The sequence below is a fragment of the Phoenix dactylifera genome, chromosome 12, assembly GCF_009389715.1.
Source record: "Phoenix dactylifera cultivar Barhee BC4 chromosome 12, palm_55x_up_171113_PBpolish2nd_filt_p, whole genome shotgun sequence".
Classification (NCBI taxonomy): Eukaryota; Viridiplantae; Streptophyta; class Magnoliopsida; order Arecales; family Arecaceae; genus Phoenix; species Phoenix dactylifera.
The window spans coordinates 3,283,071-3,302,271 of NC_052403.1; the positions used below are offsets into that span (position 1 = coordinate 3,283,071).

The 19,201-nt window shown below is 35.0% G+C and overlaps 1 protein-coding gene across 2 annotated transcripts; it reads right to left on the reverse strand.

Moving 5' to 3' along the window:
- Positions 1 to 3,290: 3,290 nt before the first annotated feature.
- Positions 3,291 to 13,497, reverse strand: LOC103705015 (CBL-interacting protein kinase 32-like). Of its 2 annotated transcripts, none has more exons than XM_008788582.4 (15): positions 12,847 to 13,497; positions 10,931 to 11,129; positions 10,037 to 10,099; positions 9,013 to 9,084; positions 8,692 to 8,799; positions 8,504 to 8,584; positions 7,265 to 7,318; positions 7,035 to 7,160; positions 6,859 to 6,948; positions 6,346 to 6,468; positions 6,117 to 6,224; positions 5,294 to 5,407; positions 5,082 to 5,138; positions 4,923 to 4,997; positions 3,291 to 3,683 (listed from the first exon to the last, which is right to left on the reverse strand). In XM_008788582.4, exons 1-15 carry the CDS (start codon positions 13,074 to 13,076, stop codon positions 3,603 to 3,605), a joined length of 1,581 nt encoding a protein of 526 aa, XP_008786804.1. In that variant the 5' UTR covers positions 13,077 to 13,497; the 3' UTR covers positions 3,291 to 3,602. The 2 variants fall into 2 exon arrangements, with proteins under 2 accessions (XP_008786804.1, XP_008786806.1); XM_008788584.4 differs by having other exon boundaries at positions 10,931 to 11,184; positions 12,847 to 13,108.
- Between the last annotated feature and the right edge of the window lie 5,704 nt (positions 13,498 to 19,201).

The window sequence follows — 19,201 nt, forward strand, 5'->3', positions numbered from 1 at the left end:
TCGCTTGCTCTGTCCTCTGGATATATAGTTCTAGACTAATTTCAAAACACTTCAGGCAATGCTGCTTCAAACTGTTTGCTCCCAACTTTGCAACTAAGAAGGCAAAATTTTTATCTCTGAGTTCTTCCTTAGTGATCACCTCCGGCACTAGCACTCAGCCTGAGCCTTGCGTTCATTGTTATGGTGAAGAGGTGTTTTGGCTTAATTTTTCGTAATGGAGTCAAAACCATGAGGAATAGAGTTTTCGTTCATAGGATAAGTATATCCTTTGTGTTCTGTCTGAACTATCGTACACCAAGTCTTCCTTGCAATCTCATATTTAAAGGTAACTTGTGGTTTTTGTCCTAGTTTATGTCATGCATAACTTGGTAGCCTCAATATATAAGTTTTTCCTCCTCTCTTTTTTTTTCGGATGTTGGACTACAGTGCATAAATAAAAATATATATAGAAATAGTGTAAGGTCTTGAACTTCTATTTCTATATATATATATATATATATATATATATATATATATATATATATATATATATGACCTGATGGTGGACCCGCTGCTCTATGATTCATTATTAGTAAACTAAGGGCAATGTTAGGAGAGTTGGGCTCTAGAAAAGGAGTCAGTGCCTCCTGCTCCAGCCATTTAGTTGAGAAGAATCTCATTCCCAGCTATCCCCAAGATCTAATCTCAGTTGTCCTCCTAGTATTCAAGTCTTATTCCGTCAGGTTTATTAGAAAAATTGATTTTCCAAAGATATCTCTCTCCTTAACTGATTTTCCAAAAATTTACTAAAAAATACTCTTATTCCAAACCAAATATATTGGAGAACATAACCATTCCGATTCCAATTTAGTCTCAAACTAAATGCACCCTAAAATCTCATGGCTGATGTTTTTTAATTATATTGCCAAACCAACTCTAGGATCTTATATACTCAATGAACCTGCACATATTTGCCTTTGATATTCTTCTAAATCAAGTGTCTATCTTTTTTCATATTAATTAGTTGGACCAATTTTAATTCAGTTACCTTCACTTTCTGTGCTTTGAAGTTTCATGTTATGTTTCTAAAAGTATATTCATCAGATAAGTCGATGTTAGTGTTAGCCTAGATGCACAAATATAATTGATGAATTAAATATTTCTAATATTCAAAAACAGTAAATAAGAAGAATAAACTAGCAAATAATTAACTTGACAATATAATAATAAAATGAAGAAAGAGAGAGAAAATGGCATGTGGATCGAAACACGCTGATGCGTTGTCGCAGAAAAGTTTATGCCCCCCACGCATAGGTCTGCTGGTACAGATCCCCCTAGAGATACGACGATCCAATACAGAACCACGTTTCTCCGTCAGTGCGCCTCCAGGGAAGAAAGAAGACCACGTTCACGTTTGCAGATAGCTCAAAAAAAACTTAGAAAAATAATAAGGAGAAGAAAATTTTTTTTTATTTTTTTTCTCCCCAATAATCCCTAGAGCCCTCTTGGAACAGGGAGAAGAGAAAATTTTGATTGTATTTAAAATGATCCCTAAAGCTCTTTATATAGGCTCAGACGTGTCAAAAGAAGCATACTCTCTTCCCGCGGATTGATGATGTGTCTTCTTGTGCTCTTTTGATCATGCGGCTTGTTGCATCTTGGTCGTCCATGTTTCCTTTCTTCTTCGAGAGGCCTTTTCATGCTTGCTCTTGCGCGTGGATGCATGACACTTATCATGGCTTGCTTCCTTTGGAAATTTTTCCATATTTGCTCTCTTGCTTGTGCGCGGATGTTTGCTACTTAGCCGTTGACCAATTTAGTTTTCAAATTTTTAAAATATTTCATTTAATTCAACAGTTAGTTTCTTAATTACATATAATTTTGTCCAGACAATTTGTAGCCCCTTCCCTTCGTAATGGTCACCGTTTTTCTGCTACTGCTATTATTTGCTCTTGAATACCTCCAAAAAAATCCAAACGAGAGGTGTTGGAATGGAGTGCCCGGATGTTCCTATTTCGTCTGCAGTTGGGATCGTGTTGCGGTCTACCTCAGAATACACTGCTGAAAGGGACTCGCCGCTTTCGCTCTTTCTAGCATTTGGGGACTCTTTCTCGTGTTTTCAGGGCAATTTTGAAAGTTTTGCATTGGAAACTCTCCTCTCCTCTGTACTTTGCCTGCACCAGTAAGCATTCTCCAATCGTCTCTGCCCATATACGCATGCTCTAGACTGAATCACACAAATTCTTGTCTCTTTGCATGTTTTCTGATTAATTTGCTAATCCTAGATCTTGCTTCCTCTCATAATATAGATTGAATACAATGAATGCCATAACGTGCATAGGTGCAAGCGAGACTGTTGTTACTACACCACAATAGATAACCAGTGCTTTGTTTCTCTGGATTGCCACCCATTTGGTAATCAGGTTCAGAAGATAAAAAGTTTTCTTCATGGTTGGTGACTGAAAGCAAGCTTCTCACTGCTGATAATCTAATTAAAATGGTGATTGCAGCTCCTCTTGCTTGTGTTTTATGTAGTACTGCTCCAAATTGGCTTGTTTTTTTTTTTCCTCTCTGTATGCCTGTTTATAGGGCGATATGGGAGCAGTTTTTAAGGAAAAATAAATATTAAAGGATGGCCATTGAAGAAGTTCTCTCCAAATTGGTCGATCCAATCCTTTTGAAAATATCTAAGGATATACAGTACAGGAAAGTATTAGTTCAGATACACTCAAAATTTTCCTTCCAAGAGTACAGGCTAGTAAATTGTTTCTGAATCAAAGTTTTGAATTAGGAGAGAGCAATCCAAAGACAGTTGATAAGAAACTCATGATAACAGGCGATTCTTTTTTTAAAAAAAGAAAAAAACCTGAATGAGATTTGAACCCATAACCTTCACCTCTGATAACAGATTAACTAACCAATTAATTCTAATATTTTAACAAATAGAAAATGCATCAACAGTATATCAGGCTTTAACAGGTACCATGCAGAAAATCTATAGGGTGGATGTTACCAACTATTTTCCTTCCTTTTTACACTTGGTCCTGGCAGCAATGGCAAATTTGGTCTAAATAATCCAAGTGAGACACTAACGAGGAATCAAGTGAGGTAACGGCTCAGCAATCGTGATCACATTTTGCTACCAATAAACCTTCTGCATCTTTTCTCTGATTAATCTTCATTTGCCGAACCTATTTGACACCAAGAAACAGAGAAGCTGCAGAAACACTCAAAAAGATGATTGTAAATGAAAGCGAGTACTCCATGGATATAGAGAGCCTGGGTTCATATCTTCAAGCAAAGGTCATAGGTTTATATAGCACTGCACGAAAAGAGCTCTCTTTATATAGGATCAACAGCAGTATACAAAGTACATGAAACTCATGCTTGCTTTGTTCTCTCCACCAATAATACAGAAAAAACAACAAATAAAACAATCAAACAAGTCTGCCCCAACATTTACAATGGTACAGTTTGTAACAGAGAGGAAAAAAAATGCAGCAGGGAATCACGCACCAGCCAGCACGGTCGACAGCTTGCTCCAGGGGGAAAAAAACTGGGCGACCAGAAGCTAATATCTTTTGTGAAAAGAAAAAGGAGCTCACCCTCATCTCCAAGAGGCATCATTTGGCAGCATTGTCATGCATTTCGTCTTCAGATTTCCAAACAACATCCTTCAGGCTGTTGGAGAGAGTCTTATAAAACTGCAGAGACAAAAGGAATTATGATCAGCTGAACTGCTAAACCAACCATGCATAAGAATCTCGTCAAATTAGTTATATATAAGGACAAGCAAATGTAATTGCTCATATTAAGCTCTTCGAGCCAGAAAAATAGGAGCCGTGATGGAAGTACAAGGGGACCAAGCAGAGACTGAAGGCTTCCCAAACTTTTATGCAGTTTCACGGCTTGGAATGGTGCAGTACATGGGAACAGGTTTAATATATTATCAAACAATCATTGCTTGTAGCATTTAGCTCATGACTAATGATTTTGAGGTAATACTATGGTGTGCATAGCAGCCAAATGATGCTTTGCTATATTCGCTCAAGTACTTTATGATATCTGCTGCATCACTTTTTATGAAGCTAGGCAGTTAGCACACATGCAGACAAGAGAGTGGCTAAGATTCATTTTTAGTCTATCACAAAGTTATCCATGTCAGATAACCATCAATATTTGATTAAAGATGAAATTTTAGTCTCAAATCAAGCCTTTTCTTGAAATTGTTTGATTGAAAAACACATATAGATGATGGTTACTTAAATACAAAATATGCATATAAATTTACTTGTATATACTTTGCAGACTTAGACCCCTTGAAACAAACATTACACTTCTTTGGCAGCTTCACAGCAAGTGATGGTTTACAGATCAGAAATGTTAAAGTTACTAAAAAAAATCTGTTTATATGAGTTCGAGTTTATTTAAGTAAAAGACAAGCAACAAAATATACATTACATTATTAGCATCAGTTCATGTGTTATTCAGAAATTAACCAGCTCAGAAAGTACTGTATTTCTTTCTAAGCAGCAATATCGCAAAATTGTGGGAAAACATTCATATGAGAAGTTGGATAAAAAAATAATGAAAGTTAACAAATCAAAATTCAATCACTATGTTTCAAAGAATGGTATGAATCATGATCTGCTCAGAGGTGTCTAACCATAACCAGTCAGCAGCACTGACATCTCACTAGTGAGTGATCTCTAGAACTCCTACCGGTGTAAAGTCAATCAAAATGAGGTGAATCTCATATAAGAAGCACGGTAATATGCCATCAAATTGACAACCTAGAATACAACAATCCAGTTCCTCCAACTATGTAGAAGATTCAGCCAAATGTCTAGAAATACTCTCTTCTTAGAAATACAAATGTCTAGCATGTTCGCCCAGTCAACTACAAAGAAATCATTATAATTGGTCAAAATTTATGACAGTACCTTGTGGAACTCTAGAGTATCTCCTTTAGCTTTCCGTACCTCAACCATATGAAAAGAGGGAGCTACTTGAAATACCTGAGAGTCATAATACAACTGTTAGAACAAAAAATTTAACCTATTCGTTTTTGGCAATTAAATCAAGTACGAACTCGATCATACCTCAGTAGCAACATTGAGGTTCCCCTTTCTTCCAGCTTTCATGTTTTGCAGCTTCATCTGAAAATAGAAGAGGAAGAGTTATTTGATGGGGAAAAATGAGAGATAGATCTATAATGTCGCCTTTAGCTCCTCTACCATGAAGATTGGCACAGACCCTCTAACATGTTTATAAGAATAGGTTGTTGCACTCCACAGTCCTACACATGACCCACCTTGTAATTTTTCTTCTGAACATCAAAGCCCAGTGGCTTTGCAGCTTCCTCGATCTTACTAATGATTTCATTCGCTGGGCATTTTGATGTAAATCTTGTTTCTCTCTTGAATTCCTGTCATGAGTGAGAGTGGGAAATTTAGAATCTTATATACATGATGACCAGCAAAACTAAGCCTACTTATAGTAATAATCTGAACCGTTCCATATAGGAAACAGATGCAATATATGCTTCTTAAGAGAAATTTGAGTTTGGAATAAAATAAAATGAGATTGTTCATGAATAACTTAAAATACCGGTAGTGACTAGGAACTCACCCAAAAAGGTCAGCCAAAGAGGTAATATTTCAGGTTGTAAGACCTCTCCAACACACAGCCAATGTGAGACTAAGCATATACCTACATGGGTCCTATACTCCCCCCTTTTAAGCACCGGCGGCCTTGCCAAGAGATAGCCCTTTTTTAATTTTGTGGTTGATCACAAGAAGATCATGGCATTTGTGATTGTGTTTCTGATTAGACCTTTTGTCCAACGAGAATGACAGGCCCAAAACTAGGAGTGTGTGAGGATTCATGCGGGCATGAGTTTAGTCACACATCATTGGTGTGTTGGGGGAGGTGCTTGGAAATTTAAGTAGGGCCACGGATCCTAAATTACAACTTCTGGCTAGTGTTTTTTCGTGGGGTCCAGGATTATTGCAATACCAGAATCTAATAATATCATATTCCAAAACATATAGAAAAATTGTAAGGGCATTATTTTATCCATTGCCTAAACATGGAAATTGTATGACCAACTACAAAAAAGTATAGAGTATTTCAACCTGTTCTATGTCAAACAAATTGCCAAGATTTAGCCCCTTTGACATTGAAATCAGCTCAAATGCATTCATAGCTGCTGGCTGGTCTTCCTTCTCCGTTACATGGTGCTCCTGAAATAAAGGTAACACATGTAGTAAATACCATTTTAACCATAACCACCACAACAGCATGTGCCAAATGAAGAAAAAAAAACTGCACTATAATTGCCCCTGGAGCTCGTCTTCAACTCACTTCTGAATCCTTGAAAACAGCATCCACATCATCCAGATTTGCATAATATTTCTCCTCAAAGACTGGTGGCTTATAGCCTTTCTTGAACCATGCATCCTCCAATATCTCGGGGATAGTTATTCGCTGCCATCAGTCATAAAAATTCAAGTTTAACAAATTGTGCCCTTACACATTGCAAACACATAATTTCTCTCACAGTATATGACTAAAATGAGCTGTCTACCTTTTTCTTTTCCTTTATTTTCTTCTTTTATTTTTCTGAGTGCCAACCACAGATTCTTGTTAAATATGACTAATAATTATATCTTATGACCAATAAGAAACCAATCCAAAATAGTCAAACCTGCTCCCATTTTTCTATCTATGATTCAATGTTGATTGTGATTCTTATTAATTATATATTAGAATTAGCATCTAACACTAGTTTATGAATCAAATCACAAATACCTTCTACTCCATTAAAGGTTATCTAAAAAAAAATACTGTTTAATTTGATCGAGATAAGCAACTTACTGTCATCGGGTTTGGATCAAGGATTATTGTCAACAGTCTCATGGCACCAAGGGAAAGCCAAGATGGGCATGTAAATTCAGCAGCCGAGATCTGCATCATAAAGAAAAATTCTTAGAAATGGACGAGAATGTAAGAATACATGGAATCCTAAATCCTAGATATAGAATAATGCTCACTTTCTTATACAAGGTCATAAGATTAGAATCCTCAAAAGGCAAGTACCCTGCTAGCAACACAAAAAGAATGACTCCACATGACCATAAGTCTGCAGTTGCCCCATCATAGCCTCTATCATTGAGGACCTAAACAGAGGGAAAAAGAAAATTATACTTGACATGATTTAAAAAAAGAAAATGGGCAGAAGACATATTTGCCAATTTTAAAATCATAAAACTGCCATTTGCACCTCTGGAGCAACATAATTCGGAGTTCCACAAGTAGTGTGAAGCAAGCCATCATCCTGAAGGAAACAACATTAATAGTGGAAACTCGATTAAGTTTTGAGAAATAATGATTAATAAAAAGGTAATAATATGAAAACTTGTCCAAGAAGTAACTAGCAGATCTCATAATTTGTCAAAAAAAAAAAAGGGTCGGAGTTCTAGCATCCTTTTTATGGTGGATTGAAGAATTCGACAATCATACGACTGAAGCATAGGGCCACCAATCATTAGCTATTAGTTCTAGCAATTAGTAGACCTGACTTTATTAAGTACCAAGATATCAGTTTTATTTTAAACTTTAAAAGTTTACAGTGCCAGAAATATAGGAAAGATTAGGACTTGTTTAGGACTATTGTCCAATTGAAATTGTACTCATGACTTTATGGTAGGTGCTTTAGTTGGGTCAATAATAGTTTACAGGTACACAAAAACCCCAGCACAACATTGCCCTTTAATGCTTTCCTTCTAGAGAAATGCAGCAAAGGACCTATTGCCACACAGTTGGCATATATAATTCCCGGTTATAAAGTTTAAAGATGGTAATGTGTCCTTTGGTGGCAGGCAGATGCACAAGAACAATATCTTGAAGTTTCTTTTGCAGCTCAAATTGTAACCGCAAGCTCCTCCAGTTGCTTCTCTTCCTCTCCATGACTTCTGTTATTTATGGGTCATCCAACCCTTTCTTTGACTGTTACATTCCCTTCATGAAAGGATTGATGGGTTAATCCCATCATTTTCATCAAAAATTTAAAAAAGTATTCTTCAATGACAAACTTGAAGGACCAGTACTTGCAGGAAAGGGAACCATTGTCTCTTGTCATTATATAAATTTTTGTTCCATAAATGCAGGATGGCTGTGTCCACATGACAGTTGTGTTTCATGTTATGCAGAGGGAGCAAAAAAGTTAAATAATCTTGGAACCGTTACAATTCTTCTAAAAAAAGCAAAGCAAAATTTCTTATATTCAAAAATTAATAATTATTGTCCAAAAAGAGAAAAAAATACTAAAGGAACTATATAGCACAAACTATAAGACTAAATCGTACCAGGTTTGTCAAAAAGTGTTATATTAATGCCTTAAATCAAAAAATTTCGAAAATTGTCTATTGCAATCTCAACTCAGAAACATGGATCAAGAAGCTGTAAAGTGTTATTATCTAGAGGCAATTCGAGAACAAGGACTTTGAGCATGTAAAATTACCCTGACTTGTTGGGACAGCGCACTTAATCCAAAATCAGAAACTTTGAGGTTTCCATATGCATCAAGTAGTAAATTCTCTGGCTGCACAGACATGTCAGAGGATACCAAGATTTATATTTTCAGCATAAAGCCCTGAGCAACTTAAAAGAATCAGGATGTCTAAGGCATCTAAGAATCAAGCAGTTCACCTTTAAGTCACGGTGGTATACACCTCTGCTATGGCAATAATCAACAGCATTAATTAATTGTTGAAAATACCTTCGTGCTTCATCCTCCCTCATTCGCCCATGGTTGACCTTCAAATTTGAAATTTTAAGCACTATCAACACTGGAGCTAATTGCAGGAAGGATGCAACAATGTACTACAAGAAAGTTCTACGTATGCATGAAGATTTAGTGTATATTTTTGTAAGCATGCTAGGACATTTTGTAACTTTTGAATCAATAATTTCACCTCATTAATACAATTTATTTTAAATCCAACATAGAAGGAAAAGTTTCACACTTACAATTTTGTCGAAAAGCTCTCCCCCTGTAACATATTCAAGTACCAGGAATATCTTTGTTTTACTTCCCATAACCTGAACAAAGAAATGAGACCATGATAAATAGAAGCGTGGTGGAAAGATGGATATGAACAGAAAGTTGTCATAGTCTGAGCACATTCGTAAATTTTAGAATTCTAGGTTGTATTGATCATCAACTGAAAAATATACCTGACTAATCAAAAGCAAAGATGACAAGGGCTCCAGAGTTTATATATTAATAGCATCAAACATAAGAATCACGTGAATGGATGTACACATAGAATCTGTATCCAGCAATAAGCTGGATCACCACAAGGACTGGAAAGTGGAAACATCCCATATTCCTAATGACTGGATCACTCTAAACCTACAATCAGATTGACCTTTTTTTTGACTGAAATGTTACTGGAGCACTAATCCTCTTTTCGCATTCATTCTTTGAATAAAAAACTTGAACTTTGAGCTACAGTTCTGAATTCTGTGCCTTGTTAGCCTGTAATTTTTGCCTTCGGGCATGAAATAGCAAAATCAGTCTTATCATATTATGTCACTTATCTTCCAGTATAGTAGGTTTAGCTTAAGTCAAACCTGGAGGACTTGACATGCTAAACAAACTTTGGAGTGATAATGATGACAAAAATGTTGTTAGAAATCTAGATTGTTTTGTGGAGGCACAGTGGTGGATATTTTATGGACTGATAAGGACATTCTCCTTTTAATGAATTCACTCCCCTGGACCTACCTCATTTTAGAAATTATTGTGCATATGCATGCATATATGGCTCGGACTTGTTCTGTTGTATATAATAAGGATACGCTGGTATGTACGCATATACAGCACCTTGATACACATCAAGGACCCAGACTTGATACACCTAAACTTAAACAGTTTTTCCCTTGTTGTTACATCAGTCATGACTTATTGCTTTGCTCAAGTAATGATGTGAGACTGCCAAACTATAGGTGCCAAAAGACCACCATGGATACCAAAGGTTTTGAAAATTACCTCATATAGGCGAACAACATTAGGATGCTTTATTAACTTCATGGTGGCGATTTCCCGCTTAATCTGCATATAAGTATAAAATTATCCCTTAGCAATGAGAAGGATTGAGAATTAAGAAACGAAACATACGCATTTTCAAATCAAATACGTATTAAAATAATAAGAGAAAAGGCATTATAGACAAGCCATGAAGAAATTACTGTGCTTTAGGTAATGTTACAGTAAGACTCATCGGAAGACACTGTTGATGTGAATAATTGAATCAGCTAAATATATTGTTCCATGATACACATTCTTATCAATATAAAAATGTAAAACATATTCTAAAAAGTAGCAGAAAGCAAGAGCAGACCTTAAGGAAAATTCTGATGATTAGATCATATGAAAGAAGGGTCACAGACTGGCTGATTTAGTTCAGAGGAAAATATTGAGTATCGGATCAAGAATATTCCAATGATAGACAAATTAACATTTGTCGTGCACATATTTGTTCTTGTAGTAATGCTACTTCAATTGTAAACAAATTTTTTTTTTAATATATACTTAACGATACCTTATTTGCAGCACCAAAGTAACCTCATCTTTTCTATTCTATATTTTCTCCTTTTCTTTCTGTTTAAGGGTGGTGACTGGTGAGTGCATAGAGCATTGGGGTTACTTCTATCAGGAGTAACTAAATTCACTAAATCATGAAAGTTCATATTATAAACAAAATGCAGCATCTAGGCAGGCCCAAGAGCATTAAGTGCCTCCCAATACATCAGCAATATTAACTTAGGATTCACTAAATTGACCCCGAAATGCACTCCATACATGCCTAAGAAACTAGCCAGAAATAAAATAAACACAAAGCTTAAAATTTAAATAGAGCACCAAAAATGCTGCAAGAAATACCTGCTCAACCAATTTGTTCTTGAGAACCTTCTCCTTATCAAGAATCTTGATGGCAACAGGTTCCCCCGTTTCAGAGTTCCTTGCAAATCTGACCTTTGCAAATGTCCCTTCCCCAATTGTCCGCCCAAGCTCATACTTGCCCACACGACGCTTCACCTTGGCTGTACTCATTTTCTGTCTTGTATCTCTGATGTGTTTTCTAGAGAAATGAATAAGTGATCTCAAAATTCGCCTTTACAATTATACGCTGAGAGCTGTTTAAAGCCACAGTCAGGCGAAAAGAATTTGACCAAATATGATATTTACAAGAGAAAGTCCAAATCCAGACCAAGTCAGAAGAGATTTATCTTTTCTTGAGATCAGACCTTAGGCTAGCATAACTAGATCAAGTCAAAAATTAGGAACTAAACTTGTAATGAAGATCAAAGAACTCATCTTTCACATGAAGTGCAATACATTGGAAAAAAAATCAATGACAAGTGAAATTGCAATTAAACAAGTTGGGAAGAAAAGGGAGTGTCTAAGGGCCCGACAGTTCAACACAATTAAATTCACTATATTAAGGCCTGTGCGCTCTAGATCAAGATACCCCCTTTACAATGGAAAACAACAAATGGCTAGTGCAATTATTAGGAGAAATATTTAAAATTTCTAGATATATGCACACACAAAGAAACAAAGAAACTGCTAATGAAATTGAAATATGACAGCACAAAAGTTAATCTTACAAATATTGGTTATATATCCAGCATCCTGTTATAGATTTGATTGGGAACTCAAAATGTTTTCCTTTATCCTTTTGATAAAATGAGAACTTTAGATGCCAGTAAGCAATATCTTCGAGATTTAAATTCTTGAAGCAAATGGATCCAAGATATTGCAGTATAGAATTAAAAAAAAAAAAAAAATCATGTCACAAACAGCATAATATTGACAACAAGATTGAGTTACGGACCTACACTCCAAGCACAGAAATACAAAGAGAAACTAGCAACCTCAGACTACTAAGCTTGTAACTGGAACCTGAGACCTTCAAAGGTCATGCCATGATTTCAGGCACAGAAATTGAAAGATCACAAACCTATGCACAAGTATCTGAAGACTTCATATCACCAAACTAATAAAGGAAATCTGAGTAGCCAGACCAATAGAATGTATGTGCACACAAACATACATCACAAATGTCATTTTTAAAAGTGGCATCATGCGACGTGTGGATAAAGCTAGAATGAAAGAATGGAATATCGGCTGACCTTTTTTTTTAATAGTAACCCAAATTAAAAGAAGAAGAAAAAAGAGCATTAATAGAAGGAATCAAAGTTTCAGCGACATATTAACCAGTCAAATCAAAGAGTGCAGCCAACAACTTGCAGCTCGTTGAAGCTTCCAAACTAAAAGAGAATAACACGCATATCTAAGAAGAAGTCTACAACAAGAGAGGGCCAGATTATCAATCACAATAATAATATTTGAAGAAAAAAAATTCCAAAACAAATTAGGGAAAAAGGAGAATTAAATCCCGACAAAATTAATTAGATCCAAGGAGAAGATCGTGGTTTGCATTACAACAAGCACAAAAAGATAATTAAAGGCCTCCCTAGCATGAAAACACCATACAAATAACAGTCAGATAATCAAAATCTTCTGACATAGAAGAAATGGAAAAAATCAATCCTTGCATCTCTGGTTGTTTCCCAAAACACCCAAATTTCCCATTCTTGATGTATAAGACAACAACAAAAAATAAAAATAAAATCCCACCTTGAAAATCCCTCTAGCAACAAAATCCATATGTTAATTACCAAGGAAAAAAAAAAGCCAAATTCTTTTTAAAAGACAAATGTTCAAGTAAAATCTACATTTAATGTGGAGAGAAGGGGGTTAAAAAAAGATAGATAGAGAGATCAAGAACCTACCTTTGTAAACCAATCCAGAGGAACTGATCAGAAACTACTCCAAACTCAATGGAAAACGACCAAAACAGAGGAAAACTTATAATAACTTGATAGGCTCCGGAGCACCAGCTAAGGGATATTTTCCTCGACTTTTTGGCTCCTGGGAGCTGGGGTGGACCAAGAAAGTAAAACTGAGACAAGGAAAAGAAGCAGAACAGGGGACTGTATATGGATAAGAACAGAGGCTGCATATGAACCAAGACAGGGCAGGGGCCATAAGTAGTTGTAGAGGCAGGGGAAAGGGGGTGAACGCTGCGGTAAGCCGGTAATCCAATTCCATGCAACTATTCGCCGTCCTGGTCGTCAAGAGGGCAGGGGCCACCGCACCACTGCCTGTGGTCAGACTGATGGCGACAACAAAATGCCAGGCCACCCAGCTCCCCTTGTCTTCTCCCTAATTTTAACCTGGAGTTTTACTGGGATTTGGTTTGACGATTAACTTTCCCTTTGGATAAGTTTCAACAATCCTTTGAAAAAAAGGATGCCCTAACATTACCATTGCTTTTCTTCTTTTTTTTCTTTGATGTCCCAACCTAGCATTGGATGGGAAAAATGTTACTATTTGTGAATCGATTGGCGATGCATCGGCGGATTGGAATCAGAATAGATTTCTGATGTGTTTGATTTATCACTGAAATCGTAATTTGAAAAAATCAAATGAGCAAAGAGGTACTTTTTCAAAAAATTATTATTTTTTATATAAATCTAGCAGAAAAGGATTTGAATATTTGGAAGAGGGTTGGAATTGAATTTGAGAGGATTGGGATGGTTGACGCCAAAATCCTGCCAGACTCTGGAGGTCTGGAGGGCACCAATTAATCCATGGAAGGATGCTGATCGGGATATAAAAATAAGAGAAAAGCTCGCAGGACTAGTTCTGGCCGGACCTTTCGACGCCTAAGTCAAAAAAAAGTTTTGAAATAATAGTAAAAAAATAAAAAGCATAAGAGAAGAAAATTAGTGTAAACTATTGCCTTCTTCTGATCAGCCTTATCATCTCAGCCTTCTCATATCGATCGTCTCACCCAGGCCTTCTCAGGCCGGCTTTCTTACCTCGACTTTCTTAGGTTGGCCTTCTTACCTTAATCTTCTCAGATTGGCTTTTTCACCTCGACCTTCTCACGTTAGCCTCGATTTTCTCATCTTGGCCTCGATCTTCACCATAGTCTTAACCTTCACCTTGGGTTTGGCCGACTTTCTTACCTCGGTCTCAACCTTCACCTCGGCCTTGGCAGCTCATATACTTGCTAGCCTACCAAAAAAAAAAGCAAAATGATGAATGAGGGCATAAGAGCTTCTCACCATCTTTACGTTTTTTGGACCCTCTTAATTACAGAGTTGTTGCCGCCCAGAATTCAAATGTTTTCAAAATTGCTTGCCACGTATCCATCCACAATAGGAAGGTCGGTTTATGCCACATCAGAGGCATTTCCATCACCCGTGAAATGGAAATGTGAATGGGATTCTCCCCAATAAATATGTGAATTTTGATAATTTGAGTGAGGGGGTTACAAGCATTTAACCAATTGAGTTGGTTGAAGAGGGCAGCTCCAAATGCGTAGTCCACTATTGATAATATGGACAATCTACTTAGTTGGTCAGTGTCTTTTTGGCTTTTGGTTTGATTTTAAGAAAGGTTTAAACAAGAATTGCTATTGCTTTATAATAATTTTTAATGGTTATATAAGTTTATCCATGTATCCATCTCGGCAAGAGAAAAAAAATATAAGTAGGTAGAATAAATTATATCTTGATTAGATTATATCTATACCTTTAATATTATTTATTTAAATATAAAAATAAATATTAAGAAAATATTATTTTTTAAAAAAATTAGATATATGTTTTTATTTAAACTTTTTAATTAACTTAATGAAATGAAAAAAAAAATATTTTGTAAAATTATTCCAGTACTTGTATCATTGATCAATCACTAACGAACATTAATCACTTCTGACATAAAAATAAAGTGTCAAACAAACTATTGAACTCAGCCAATCATTAAAGTGGCAACTACTAACAACCACAATATTTTATACGTATTTGACTTATATCTATCCAACATGATTTTTTAGCCCATGTGACATATAATATTTTGCAAAATTTCAATATTACACGACCACGATATGTATATTCGATATCTACTATATATATATATATACCATATGATAGTTAATTTACTGTTGTTCGACATTTTCATTAATGCAGAAATTTTATATATTAAATATTTATTTTTTTTTTACTAAATTGCTTGTAGTACTCCACATGACATAGAACTTCAACATTTCTTCGGAGTAGAATTCTTAAACTTTTTGATATTTGACTTACAATTGCTTATTATGATAGAAACAACATTTTTTCCTTTGATTTTTATTTAACATCCCTTCATTTATTTTAGTTTTCAAATGCGCATCCAGCTACACTATTGAAGCTAATCCATCCGAGATATAATTGCGAAGTGCAATCTAGCTAGAAAATATGCAATTAATGTGGCCCCGCTATAATTCTTTTTGTTACTCATGACGCTTCTATTGCAGAAGAAAATAATGGAAATAGATAGTGATAAAAGGTCGAGGAGTCATCATGTAAAAATATTTATTTTAAAAAAAAATCTCCAACGCATAAAGTAAAATTCTACGGAAATTTTTATTTTTTAGCAGCATAATTTTTATCACTAATATTGAATCCACAATTTTAGATCAGCACACTAGTTGTCTTAGATCGAGTAACATAAGCCCAATCATTTTTTTCATTTGACTTCTCCTTCTCCTTATTTGAAACTTCAGACGTGGTGATACTGCATCTCCATGAACACAATGCAAATCTAAGCGTTGCCATGATCCATGATACCATTTTTTTTTTATTCTTCTTAGTTAAGAAGAGTACTCTTGATCTCTCTCTCTATATATATATTTATATATATATATATATAACGGCAGCTAAAACAGTTCGAGTGTGAGTACAGCCAGTAGAATCAAGAAAGAAAAAAAGCATAAACATGGAGGGGTAGCTATCTCAGTAGTCCACAAGACTGCACCAAAATACCGAGCAACAAAAGAGGTAATCCAATCGGCCGCTCTATTGATCTTCCTGAAGACATAAACTATCTGAAATGAGTTCAAGTCTTCTACCAGTCGACGAATGTCATGCAACAACGGGTGCCCACGCCCATACCGGTCCTCTCCCCAAATTCAATCAAGTCTCTCATGATGTTTTAGGATTATAATGATCCAACTAAGTAGAACTGTTGTACTACCCTTAAGAAAAATCCGCTGTAGAGAGAGTACTTGTCACGTGCTGACGAGGCATTAAGATATTTCTTGAAAGCTGGAGAACGTGGAGCCGGAAGTTTAGAACGCTTGAAGTTACCTGCGAGGGATAAAAGAATAGCAGTCAAAACATTCGGACGGACGTTATTTGGCTGTCATTATCTTCTTTCAAGGAAAAAAAAAAAACTCAATTGTTTAATTTAATAGAAACATATAACTATTATTTAATAGAATAAAATAATATCTTTAAACTCAAGTCTTTGTTTCTTGAAAATAGTTTTTAATTAATAAATAGTGATTAAAGCCTATAATATTGTTATTGTCTTATATCAATGAAATAATTAACAACTACTATAAAAGTTATTATTATATTATAAAATTAGGTTTTTTTTTGCGTGAATACACTTCTAAATATCAAATTTTGTATGAATACTGTTCCAAATTGATAGTTGCATGTATACTCTCGTAAAATGCTTATTTTACTATTCTATCATTTTTTTTATCTTTATTTTTGCATATGCACCCACACCATCTAATGACGTTAAAAAATTAACAGTTTTAAATTAAAATAACTAAAATATTCATAGATAGATGTGTAAAAAAGAAATATTTATAAAACGGATAGAGGACGAAAAATAATTTCAAAAATTTATTTTATTTTTAATTAAAATAAATATGATTTTTACTAACGGTGTTAGAAGAACCGTTATATTAGAGGCATTTGTGCTAAAACAGTATTTTATAAGGGTATATAAATATATATAAATTTTAAGAGAGTATTTACGTAAATTTAAATTTTTAGTAGGATATTCATAAAAAAAATATAAAATTTATATATCTAGAACAAATTTCGACAAAAACCATCAGCTATTTTCATAATAGTGGTTTTAAAATGAAAGCCTTACACTGGGGAAGAATTTGCTTATCTTGCTCAATCAAGAAAATATTAACTAAGCCAGCTTGACAATGGTGGAGCTATCACCAACAAGCCATTGAATATAGCCTTAGCTTGCAGATTGGACAATCAAGTTACTTCAAAATTATTGGAATGTGATGGATACTAGAAACTATATGTTTGTTTCTTATTATAATAACGATTGTTTCACAAAACGCGCAAAGCATGTGAAACTTGGTAGCTGTCAATTGCATTAAATTATAATTTTTCCTTACAATCTAGGTACGAATCATGATATATGACTTTTCTAATAGCATTTTTAATGGAAAAAATGGAGAAGCCTAAGCAAATATATGTTAGGAGGCATCTTTAGGATGTGATGTTTATTTAATTAAAAGTTGGATCGTTCTCACTCTTTCAAACAAGATTAGAAGAAAAAAAATCTTCAGCTTTTGCTTCTATGCATGGCTGATTGGCTTGGGTTTTGCCTCCTCTTTTTTTTTTTGTCCCTTCAGTCCATCAATTTGGATAGCTCCCTCTCTCGTATTTGAGTATATATTACTGACCACCCTTGTCTTCATGTGTCATCTCTCCTGCTCTCCTCCTCCCTTCTTAGTTTCTCTCTTATTTTCTCTTTGGTTTTGCTTTCCCACCCCTCTCATGGATTGTTGGCATGTGTGATGGTGTTCCATTTTCTGCTTAAAAAAACAAAGAAAATGACAGCCTTCACTTATATTATAGTAGCACCTAAATTATCTCCAATACATAAATTTATAATTTCTTGAAAAACATTTCAAAGCGACCGTTTAACCTACCTGCGGATAGTTCTCTCTTTGGCCCCATAGCTTCCATTAATTACGCATTAGATAGATGTTAAATAGTTATATAAAATTATAAGATCCAAATAATATTTTCTAACTAATTTTTTTATATAATATTCATGGTGTATATAGATTAGAGGACATTACAATACAAATTCATTAAGATTGATCACGTATTGATCATAATATTTATATTTAAATTTAAATAAATTTGAATTATTAATTTTATAGTAAAGTAATTTAAATAATATTTTTTGACTAATTTTTTTAAAATATCACCTCGCGTTGTTATAAACAATTTATCATTTCCAACATCCATCTATCAACTAAATAAATCCTGTCATGTCATGTCATGTCATGTCATGTCATGTGGAATTAAACTATAAAAACCTCGGTCGGTCAACCGAGTGAGCCGTGGGGAGACTGTGCAACCACCCAACACACTCGGACTCAATGGCAAGTAGGAACACGAGATCTTGGCAGTGTGTCCATTAAAGTACATGAGGCCATGTCCCATGAGAAAGAAATTAATTAAATTCAAATAAATTATAATATATATATATATATATATATATATATATATATATATATATAGTGGATAATTTCTCAATGAGGAGACTTACATAGATCCCCATCCCATTCGTGTGCCAAAAAAAAAAGAGGCTAATATTGATGCTGTGAGCAGTGCATCCTTGTCCACATCTCACCCAATTCAATGATAGGAGCGAGAAGGTCTACGTGGATAATAGCTGATAAATTTTGACCACCCAAACGTCCTTTTCCCGTTAGATCCCGTTGCCTTGAGGCGGGCTTTTTAGTTTCGTAAGAGATCTTTCGTGAGTCCAAGGTGCCGGCTCAGTTGTCTAAGCCGGGTCAAATAAGCAACAAAGGAATGAGCCGGTTTGGATCTTTCCTCCAATTGGCATGAGAATATCCTACTTTGATCCATGTTTATGAAAACAACCCGTTAAGATTAGTGTAGAAGGGACAGCAGAACCATTATAAGATGCACTCCTATTGTTGGTCAAATCTGATGTGAAAATTCTTGGTTTACTTGAATTGTTGGTTCACTTATTATATTTCTGGTGAAAAGGTGGTGGAATCAATTTGTTTCATTTCATAAGGAAAAAAAAAAGCTATGACAATGAGGATATAACTCTATGGTTTTTTTTTTCTGTAAGTATAGGCAAGTTTGATCTTCGTACCAAAATTTGATTAATATAAATGGGTGTGAATCTATTGCTGCCGACCCAGAGATCCTTTGTGGTACATTTTTGAACCATAGAAGCCTGCACAGCTCTCGATAGCTACCACATTATCCATCTCGAAAA